The following is an 11,390-nucleotide window of genomic DNA, read 5'->3' on the forward strand; positions in this document are numbered from 1 at the left end:
CTGGGCTATGGTGGCCACCTCAAATGTCTCCAAGAATGCCTCCGGGTCATCTTCTGGGCCCATCTTTGTGGGTGTGATTGGTGCCAGCGCCGGCTGCCCATCCATGGTTCGGTGTTGTAGCAGGGAAGTCACCTGTTGCATCAGCTCTTGCTGGTGGGTTGCTAATTCCCCAGTTAGCTGCTGCTGCTGCTGAGCCATCTGGTGGAGCAGCTGCTGCTGTTGCTGGCTGACCTGTTGCTCCACCATCCACTTCAGCAGGAGTTCCGTTGCTTCAGTGGTTTGCACTTGCTGGGTGTATGGCAGGCATGGTAGGATGGCCCTTCTGCAGGGCTGGGGTGTGCCCACATTTTCCACCACATGTGAGCAGTTTGCACTTGGGATTGGGCGGCCTCATGGCTAAGCCTCCTGACCAGGGCCTGTTGGGTGGATCTTCAGCCCATCCAAGAGTCTGAGTTAAGTTTGGGGCATGGCCCCAAGAATCTAGTCCCTGCTTTGGCAGGAGAGGGGTTCCCTGGGTGGGGTGCTCCCCATTCTCCTCAGTACCTTAGGGAAAGTCCTGGGCTGTGCCCTCTGGTGGTTGACTGGGTGTCAGCTCTGGCTTGGGGCCTGCTGACTGGGTGTCAGCTCCTGCCTCTTGGCTAGTCAGCCCCAAATTGGGCTGGCTTCCTTCCTTTTTTATACCCCTCCAGGCCTCACACTGGCCACAGGTAAACTGGTTTGGGGCTGATTGGGCCAACAGGCCTTGTTTAACCCCTGCCTTGCCTGGCCTCCCTCTCATTCTCTTACAGTCACCCTACCAATTAATCCAACAGTAAACCTGGAGTCTGATCTTAAACATTAGTAGTTCTGTTCACTGGAGGAGAATGCATTATTTTTCCTATCTTTTAAAGATGTCAAGTAAGGAACTCGGGATACCTTGCACCAAATGTTTGACCTTTCCTTTGATGGCCTAGGTACCAGGTAGTAGATAAAATGCTTCCAGCATGGGGCTTTTTAAAGCAGATAAACGTATGAGACAATACTGTCTCCCCTGAAACACAATACATTTGATACCTTGAACAGAAAATCATTCTTATGAATAGAGGGCAGGGGAAATTATACATTTTAAAAGGGAAGAAGGCCCTTATGATGCAGTTGTGTATTGTGGCAGGCTTCCTTCTCATTACTGAAGAAAAACCTCTTTCAAAGAAGGAGAGAAATTCAGGCTTTTAGAGCAAAGGTTTGGGTGGGGGGGTTGTTTGTTTTTTTGGCTTTCCCCTAAAAGTGTGGGGCATATCCATTTCTTAAAGGTAATGTGGCACTCTCCCATGGTGGATAAGCAGTTTTTGCTGCTTGTCTATTTGATTCTTTTATAGTAAATTATGATTTATTGTTTGGTTTGACATTAGTCACATTAAAAGCTTACACCTGCAACAAGCATCCTGGGCATATTGGGAGTGGGGGCAGGGAGGAAGGACAATAACTCTTACTCCATTCTGGCACTATTTTCTAGAAATACAGAATATGTGATGCTAGTTTCTATGCTTTAAGTTAGATATTTGATAGTTCCCTGGTGGTCTCTTTAGTGTGTCTAATGTCCACGTGTGGTAATATTTGCTTTGGTAGTGGGAATGAAAACCAAAATGGAGAAATTGCACTTCCTCCAATATTAATAGCACAAAGGTCCATACATTGCTTCAGAGATAGCAACAATAATTTTTACAATTTGCTTTTTGGTTTTAGCTTTTGTGTTTTATCTCCCTTAAACTTGCAAATTATGTATTTTTCAAATTAGGTACAAACAGCAAATATTTGGAAAGGTCCTGGAATGTCAGTGGTTCACAGAAGGGGCCTCAGAAAGAGCAAGCCCCGTCTTCAGCAGAAATAGAGAGACAACATATCATTCAGGAAATGAGAAAGAAAACACCGTTACATACCGACAGCAGTTGGATAAGGCAGCGCAGTTCTAGCATGCATAAGGAACCTGTTAATCTAAAGAATTCAATGAGGAGGTAGGATGCTTGTTCAAAACTATACTCTGGACTTTCACTCTTGATAAATATTTAGTCTTGGGACACTCTAAAGGTTGCATTGCACCACAGTCTCTTAAAGAAAGTGTGAAGCCAGTCTGAAAGATTTTGAGCTAATTTGAGTCACAACACAGTGGAGTAAAATTTGCTAATATTACATTACTGCTGTAACACAAGCAAATGTAAAGGTGGTGTGATGTGGGCAGTAGCTGCTACTTCAGTTCTTTCTCCATTGTACCAATCATGTGAATTAATAATGTGACTTAATCATTTGCACATGTATTTGAGAACCTCAGTATTATAATTTGCTGTGAAATAATACTTAAATTTAGGTCCTGAAGAATAATTTTCAGGATTTCTACCACACAGAAATGTCTTGTAGGAAACTTCAGAATTTCTGTGTTTAATGCTCGTTTGGGGTCTAAAAGTTGGGCTTGCCACTTAGTAAATGGTATCAGTCATGAGAACTCATAGCAGCAGTGCCAGCAGCTGGTTTCTGGACAATATGACTGCCCAACGTGGGCAGGGGCTGATCTATTTTAGAGCTCGTATCCCTTAGAGAAAAATACAACCACCACCACTGTCTGATGTCATTAATAAATAAGAGAAATTTGGTTTGTTTCTCTCTGATAAAGCTGTACTGATGTGTATTCTTCTGTTATCTTTAATGCTTCAACTTCGCCTTTCTTGGTCATTTTTTCCAATGAAGTCCAGTAACAATAAGCTGTTTGCAGCTTCAAATATTTTTAATAAAGGAATATAATAACGTATTCTTCCAGGTAATCAAAATAATTCTGCTTAGAAAATCAATCATTAAAATAGACACAGTGAGTATTTTGATTCCCCTATGTAACGAAATCTTTTTTGGTAAAATCAAAGCACAATAAAGGGCTAGTTTTATAAGAGGATTTTTTTTTTTTCTGGGCAGTAATATTCTGCATGTCACAATTCTACATTTCAGAGGTGAATCTTTAGATAATCTTGATTCCTCAAGAACAAGTTCATGGAGACCTCAATCTTGGATGAATCAATCTGCCTCTTCCACGCCCTTGTCATCTAGTCAAGATTATAGTCGCTCTGCTGCTCCGCTAGTGTCTACTTCGAACCGGGCCTACATGCGTACACCCTCCTCCAGTGTAGCACCGTCTTCATCGAGCTCTGGAAGATCAGTGACTTCATCCCATTCTTTCCCCTCAGCACCTCCTTCTGTACCTCGTGCTCAGTCTTCTACCTCTGTTTCACAGTCAGGAGCTCAGCAGAGGAACAGGTAAGTAGTTGCCTATCTGTTGAAAATTTATAATAAACAGCTGGCAGTTCTCCAGTTACTCACATATAGTAATTACAGTAGGTGAGTTGAAACTAATGAGTCTTGTAGAAGCTCTTCCACTGACTTGCTTTGATCTTAAACAAGCTACTTGATCTCTTAGTATTGGAGTCTCATTGCACGGGAAGTAAATATAGTTATATTGTACTTGCCTTCCATGTCAGAGTACTCTAAAACTTAATTAATATTTGAAAAGTGCTTTGAGTTATCTTGTTGAAAGGCACTGTAGAAGAACACAGTGCTATCACTTTCATGTTTATCATAGTTGTTCAGGAAGCTTCCCAAGGTTTTGTTGCTCCTGCCTTAAAGTGATAAAGAGAAATCATTAGTCACTCAACTCAAATACTATTTGCATGTTACCAATCTGATTGATAAGTCTCCTTGTACTTTTCAGGCATCACTTCCAATATTTATTGGGTTTTTTGTAAGAATATTTAATTTAAAAAAAATAAATACCTACAATTTTAAGGCCCACATTTTATTGAGCACAACTCTTTTGCTGGCATGTAGTCAACTTCTTCTCAGGGAACACTCAGGTATGTTCATGGCTAGTGACCTTACCACTGCTAAGTTAAGTCATTATTTTAATCTAGAAAAAACAATAAGTTGCTTTATTTTGGAATGAAGATAATTGAGTTCTTTCATGTATTTAAAACTTTTTAAAAACACATGTATATAAATTTGTGGAAACTTACACACAGACCTTTACATGCAATAGGGGTAATGAGAACATTGCAAAAACTTTCCTTCACCCTTCTTTGTTCTAGTACTTTTGAACATTTTTGTAAATTGATTAATTTTTTAAAAGCTAGACTGCTTCACGTTCCCTATTCCATTATTTGATTCCAGATAATCTTTTTGATCCGTGGGTATTGACCTTCATAAGGCACATGTTCAAAAGAGTTAATATAATGTACTTCCAGAACAAGACTTCCATTTTCTAACTCTACAGGGAGTACTTGGTAAAGGTGTTTACTAAAATGTAATCCTAATAGTTTAGTTTATTTCCAATGGTAAATGAGGTAGGGCACAAAAACTATGTATCAACTTTGAAATATCTGTTCTAGACTCAACTTCAACATTTAACATGATAAAATAGTGTGCAAGCAAGAATGCTACATAAAATCTTATGTTCATTTTACTATGTTTTGTCTCTGTATATTTTTCTCATGTAAAATTTAGATATTTCTAGCTTGCATATTTAATTACAGAATATTAATTTTGATTTTTTCCAGATAACCTAATTTCCCACTCACCACTGTTGCCCTCAGTCCTCTGTTTCAGTGCTTTCTCTTATGACATCATACTTTTGATCACTTTTGTCTGTCTTTTAAAACTTTTTCCAAGTCAGTTTTGAGGACCTGAGCCACATTCTTGTTCCATATCTAGGTCAGTCAGTGGGAAGAGAGTATGTTCATATTGTAATAACGTACTGGGCAAAGGAGCAGCCATGATCATCGAATCTCTTGGTCTTTGTTATCATATACATTGCTTTAAGGTGAGAGTGCTGGAGAAACGCCTTGAAGAAACACAAACTAACTGGGAGCATGCATGGCTATTTGGAGTTCCGGTCGCAAAGGCTCTAGTAATCATGTGCTACAGGCGCCACTCATGTGGTGTGCTACATGCATATATCCATGCAACAGTCCTATCCACAAGCATTAAACATTCACTATGATACTACTCCTCTGATTGATTGTAATTAAGTGTACACTTCAATTTTCACTTTTTTTTTTTTTTTTTTTTTTTTTTTTTAAAAGAAAAAGGACATGGACATGTTCAGAAAATGCTGAACCGTCTGCCCTCAGAAAATCAGGCTACTTTATACATCCTGTTGGGCATCCAAAAAGCAAGACAGCTAAAATCACTGGCTACTTCAGATAATATTGCCATTTTTGCCATAAATCTTTTGGTTAGGGACAGCTCACAGTTGCAGTGCTCCAAGAGTAGATGAGAAACTAGATTACAAGTGAAGTGTCTCTGGTCCTTGACTGCCCCCATGCTGGAGGAAAGAAGTAAGCAATGTTAGCTGTGTTGGGTGGCTTGCAACAGGAGAAGGAACCAAGGTTTTGACTTAGTTCTGTAGACTTGCATAAAAGGAAGAACAGTGGTCCACACAAACTACTCTTCATACCTTTCTGCCATGTTGTTTTCTGCCGCATGGGTTGTCAGCGCAGAGGAATTATCCCTTTGCACTCACCTGCACTGACACATAGGGGAAGTTATGATCCCTCCCAAAGGAAATTGTTTTGGAATTAGTGCACCATTAAACAAAGTATTGCAGAGTTGTATTCATTATTTCAGGGATTAGATATGGGTTTTCATGAATGTGTATAAGACCCTGTGGAGCAGCAGAATGAATGTATCTTAATTCAAGAATTTTTTTTCTCCTGTTATATTTGTTTGATGCCATCATTACAAAGCATTTTTCACATAGGCTACAAAGGCTGACCGAACCATCTCTCCCCCCACACACACACATTGCCTGAAGTCTATTAAACATTTTATATATCCTGCAGGCAAATATTATAAGTGATAATACAGTCTGCTGAGACACCATTAAGTTTATATCTGCCTGTGTGTACTTGGCCCGCTTGGAGGGTTGAGAGCTATTGTGTAGTCGTCCTCATTAGAGAAATGAATTTTTCATCCACTGTGCTTCAACGTTTTAATACCAACACAAGACTGGGTGGCAAGAATTCTATTTTTGCAAAATGTAGCAATCCGAAACCCCCAAATATTCTTCTACATTATGCCTGTCCACTTAAAATCATTGGAGGCATTTATGCTTCCTTCTTGAAAAGTAAGCCAACAGAGTGGAAAGCAGGTAGTGTTGTATGGAATCTGCAAGTGGTACAGCCCAATATTCTGTGCCAAAATTGCTGTCACCGTTTCAACAGCAAGTTATTTCATGCTGTGCTGTCTTTAAAATTTTGTTTCAGAGAAATTGAAGCTTAAACAAGATTTCATGAGCTAATTTACAAATCATTTCTGCTTTAATATGCTGAGAATGTGCGTCTTTCCTATTAGTTTGCCTGTCATCACCTTCTAAATGATGTCTCATCTTGTTGGCTACATTTTAACCTGCCAATCACGTTTGCTTTCGCTAATGGGGTTTTACTGTTTAGGCTTTGCTGGGTTTTGCTATAATCTGCTTCTGAACATGGTGTCCCCCAGTGTTTGTCACAAGTGACTAATTATTGGTATTGGATACAGTGCGCGTCTTGCGAATGTGACCTCGGGGGCTCACAATCAGGAGCTGAAGTCCGGATCCGAAACAATGACCTCTTCTGCAACGACTGCTATGTCAGATTTAAAAGTAAGGAGACCAGATTATAATAAGTGTGTGAGAGCTTTATTTTCTACTTTTCCTCTGGAGCCCCAAGAGTCTGCCTACTTCTGTACTTAGCAAAGACTCTTCTGTTTAGTGCTAACTTGGTATATTAGTGAATTGATTCCGAAAGGTTTCATTTCAGTTTGTGTTTGTGGGCTGTACTTTCCCATCCCCTTAACGTACTGCACAATGGCTTAACACCCTACTGTTCTGGATATGCTTTATCCCTTGGGCAGTCTGGGATCAGAGGTACAGCCCCTCCTGAAACTCTTGTTTCTGTGGCTTGCCTGCTGTTGTGATCGCAGTATGCTCAAATAACACCTTTGGTTGCAGTGTAGGCATACCCTTAAAGTCACCACTGCTCATTAAAGAACAAGTTAGTCACTCCACAAAATTACATTGACTTATACAACCTATGTGTGCTCATACTAGGAAAATAACTTTATCCCAATTATAAATAGCTGGTAGTTATCTCCAAAGCTACTGTTTTTTGATTTATAGCTTCATGATTGATTGGTATTCATGTGGGTGCATTAGGGCATCACTGGATTGATTTCCTTGCAGGTTTTAATTAAAGGATACACTGTAGATATTTTTATTGCCATTTAAAACAAAAATGAATGGGAAGACAGTCCTGCCTCTCAGAGCACGGGCAGCTACAGTCCAGCTGGGAGTCACAGGACACCCCCAAACAAACTCCCCACCCCATCTCACCAAAGCAAAACATTCACCCACCCCTTCTTTCTATCCCATGCAGCCTGAGTCTCTGGAGAGAGTGTGGGGTTTCCTCAAAAGCTGCTGTAGTCCCAAGTAGTGTCTCTCCTCTCCTGAGTGCTGCAACTCAACTGGGAATGGGTGGATGGGATGGCCAAACTCCCCGCCCCTACTCTTCCCCCTCCCCCTGTCACTTACTCCTTCCATCCCCCTTATGTCTCTTCTCTACCACTTAGGAGAGATGTGCTGCTCCATGCCCATCAGGGAGCTACTGCTGCAGCAAAGGAGAAGTGTCCCTCCCCAAGCCAAGCGGCTCTATGCGCAGCAGTCCTGAGCCCCTGGGTGGGGCTCATTAAGCAGCTGGGTGGCTTTGCTACGGTGCAGCATAGAGGGAACCTTGCTCTCCACCCCACTTAATAGCCGCAGAGGATAATTGAGGGCAAGGCAGTTGCCATGTAGGATTCTAACTTATGTATATTAAGCCATTGTGAATACTCCAGCTCCTAATATATCAGGGTTGGGGAACCTCTAGCCTGCAAGCCACATGCAGTTCATCAGAGTTAGCTGCTGGTGGCTGCTAAATGCTTTGTTTGCCTGAGCATCTGAAAGCTCTCGATAGCCACGATTTACTGTCCCTGGCTGTAGGGAGCTGTGGGAGGCAGTGCAGGCCAGGCCACTGCTTCCTGCAGCTCCCATTGCCTGGAAACAGCGAACTGTGGCCACTGGGAGCTGCAAAGGGTCAGGCCTGCAAATGCTGAGCTAACAAAGTGTTCAGCCACCTGCCAATGGCTAACTTAGACAAACCATGCGTGGCCTGCATGACGGAGGTTCCTCCCCTGATATATATCTTCCCACTTCTAAACCCCATCAGTGGAATGAAATGTGGCTGTGCGATTGCTTCAGAAAAGTATTGTGGCAAGTGCCAGTGCTCCTGGAGACCAGTTTACCTGGAACCTTGATTTTAACCCAGTAAGTCCAGTTGTCTGGACCTGGGTAGCTGAGAAGCTGCATCTCCCACAGTATCTCTTTAGAGCAGTTGTGATCAGTGGAAGCACTAGAACTAGACCCCTCTCCTTGTGGACATGAGGCTATTGTTGAGAGTTCATTCTCTATCAAACGGCCTTGACTCTGCAATTGATTTGGCTCTTCCATATCTCTTGGTCTGTCACGACCTATATTTGTGAGATTTCCAGACATGTGGTCTGGTGACCTGCTTTTTTCTTCCTCATGTATCCTTAACCACTTTGGGTTGGTAAATTATAGGACTGTTATGATCATGAAAGGTAAATACATTTTACAAAGTTGTTGACCATCTGTGGGAGTGTTGTCTTAAATTGCGAAATTTTTGTAAAAGCAGCATAGTATTGTATGGATACTTTAAATATTATTTGGAAAAATGTGATTTTTTTTTTTTGAGGTTTAGCTCTCTAGCAAACATTTATTTGACAAACAAACAAAAATAAAAAACCCAAAAATAAAACAAAAAAATCCCCAAATGCTGCCCACCTCCTCCTGCTCCCTTTCCCCCTCCTCCCCAGCATTTTAAACAGAAGAAGTTTTAAAATGAAAATTTTGGGTGGATTGTGTATCCTATTGATGTCCAATAGAAATTCAAGGATTGACACAGCTCTCTTTCCCCCCCCCGCCCCCCCCCCGAGAGCCAGGAATATTTCAGCCCCACACACAAACTCTCAGCAACTCTCCCATGCTGAGGCCGGAGCCGCTGCAGCATAAGTCATGCCATGGCCGCAGGAGGAACTGGTGACATGTGCTTGTTGCTTGTCCCATCAAGCAGTGGGGGGCATGTGTGGAGTATGGGGGAGGGGCACTCCACATTAGCATCTCTAAGGAGCCACATTTCACCACACCGTGGCATCCAGTTCACCATGTGTGGCGAATGGCAAGCATACTGGACGCTGCAGGTATACACCTTTGAACGTTCATTTTTGTTTTAAATGGCAGCCCAAGATTTACTCTCACCCTATAACCAGCATTCCTATTGTTTGTTATAGTTTGCATATTCATTGTAACTTATCAGAGGGGTAGCCGTGTTAGTCTGGATCGGCAAAAGTACTGAGGGGTCCCCGTGGTACCTTACAGACTAACAGAAATGTACGAGCATAAGCTTTTGTGGGCAAAGACCCACAGGACCCCTCATTGTAACTTGTATTTCAGTTTTGTGTTAATTAGCTTTTGCAAAGGGGAACTGCAAACAGATATTAATTAACAATGTTATTTTGATAAGCAATTGGAAACTCAGTTTTACATTTAGTAAAGGACTTCAATAAACTCTTCCTGAATTATTTTTTTTTCTATTTTTCCCTGACCCCAACAGCTGGACAGCCAACCTCTATGTGAAGCAACCAAAAATATGAAACCGTTGTTGCAGATAGAAGAGGAGGTGGTTGCTGGTGATGTAGATCTATAAATATGTATTTTGTTTGTGTTTTTAAGGGTAACTTTTGCCTGTCTAGATTATGTAGAAGATGCGTTGTATCCTTCATTGAACTGTATTTTTTAGTTATTTATGAGAATGTAATCACAAAGAAGGAAATCTCTTGGGGGAAGAACACATTCACTTTTTGAATTCAATGTACTTAAAAGCACCAGGGAGAACAAACATTTATCAAATGATAACATTAAAACATTTTTCAGGCTAAAAATCAACTAGCAGAATTTCCAATGGTATATGAAGAGGGTATTTTGGATCTTTATCTTTAGTGCTAAATGAGCACTATTGGAATAGTTAATATAAATATATATTTGTTATTGCTGTCTTTATTTTTGACATATGCTACAAGGTGAATTCTTTAGAACAATATGAAGCTGCATTAAAATGTACACCAAAATGTTTGCTTTCTGTATTCTGATTTGTAAAACTGCTTATGTGCTGCTTGAAAGTAAAATATAAAATGTAGCCTTTTTGCTCGATGGTTATGGCCTAGAGTTCTGCATAAGGACAGTGGAAACTGTTTGGACAAAAGGGGTTTCTCTTCTCTTTGTTACTGAAAAAATGTAATTATCACTTTCCCTTCACATGTTAACCCAGAAAACAGATAATTTTGCTGTTGAATTACAGTATATTTGTAAATAAATGTTTTGATGCTGCATTTATTAGGTATTTCCTTCTCTTTCCACCTTTCAAAATGTCCAGGTCCATGAATGGTACACAGGGTGAATTTGCTGAACAATAAAGATGATTGATTGAATTTGTTTTGGTAGAACACTTGTTTAATATTTACAATATCACCATGCATATGTAATGTCTGCGGGCAGAATCAAATCTGGGACTTCTGGAGTTTAGCGTATCCACTTCTACTGCATGGGATAAAAGCCAGCTGATTATTCATTAAGGCTGTGGAGCAGACTCATTATTCTCTCTGTAAGTAGTCTCCATGCCCCTGTACGAGACACCCAGAAGACGCATGTCTGCGTCTGTGAACTAATGGGAAAAGACTTTACATAAATTAGAAAAGTCTAATTTTTCTGAACAGCATCAAATATAAAAGTTTTCAGTCATTTGCACTCCCAGCCTGAAGGGGAAGAGACCAGGGAAGACTGGGCTAACCACTAAGCACAAAAGTCCTGTGTTTGGGGCCTTGATTATAATTCTGCCCCTAGGACCTAGATCTGTACATACTGTCTCAGGGCCCTTCTAGCCTGTCTGAATGCTTCGGTTCTCTGCCACAGCTTCTGCCTCTGCCACAGCTGTTGCTGGCTGGCTCACCTCCTACCATGTTTGGAGCATGAACAGAAATCCTCTGGACTGCACACAGCTCACCCAGGAGCTTCAGGTGCCATTCTCTGTTAGACAATATCCCTTCAATAGTTTGTTGCTTATATATAAATACATGGTATGTCCACCTCTTGAATACTGCATGCAGGAGTGCTAACTGCATCTCAAAAAAGATAGCTTAGCATTGGAAAAGGCTCAGAAAAGTGAAGCAGGTATGTATAGGATATTGAACACTTTCCATATAGGCAAGACTAATAAGGCTGGGATTCTCAG

At 41.1% G+C, this 11,390-nt stretch overlaps 1 protein-coding gene across 8 annotated transcripts in view; it reads left to right on the forward strand.

Annotated features, from left to right (window-relative positions):
- The window catches only part of LMO7 (LIM domain 7), a 200,724-nt gene extending 190,134 nt beyond the window's left edge, over positions 1-10,590 (forward strand). For all 8 annotated transcript variants that reach the window (XM_074988916.1, XM_074988891.1, XM_074988901.1 and 5 more), the window contains 5 exons: positions 1,775-1,991; positions 2,971-3,276; positions 4,723-4,831; positions 6,550-6,652; positions 9,717-10,590. In XM_074988916.1, coding sequence (XP_074845017.1) covers positions 1,775-1,991; positions 2,971-3,276; positions 4,723-4,831; positions 6,550-6,652; positions 9,717-9,739 — 758 coding nt within the window. In that variant the 3' untranslated portion in view covers positions 9,740-10,590. The remainder of the gene's footprint in view (positions 1-1,774; positions 1,992-2,970; positions 3,277-4,722; positions 4,832-6,549; positions 6,653-9,716) is intronic.
- The last annotated feature ends 800 nt before the right edge of the window (positions 10,591-11,390 follow it).

The sequence above is a fragment of the Carettochelys insculpta genome, chromosome 1 (genome assembly GCF_033958435.1).
Source record: "Carettochelys insculpta isolate YL-2023 chromosome 1, ASM3395843v1, whole genome shotgun sequence".
NCBI classification, from domain to species: Eukaryota; Metazoa; Chordata; order Testudines; family Carettochelyidae; genus Carettochelys; species Carettochelys insculpta.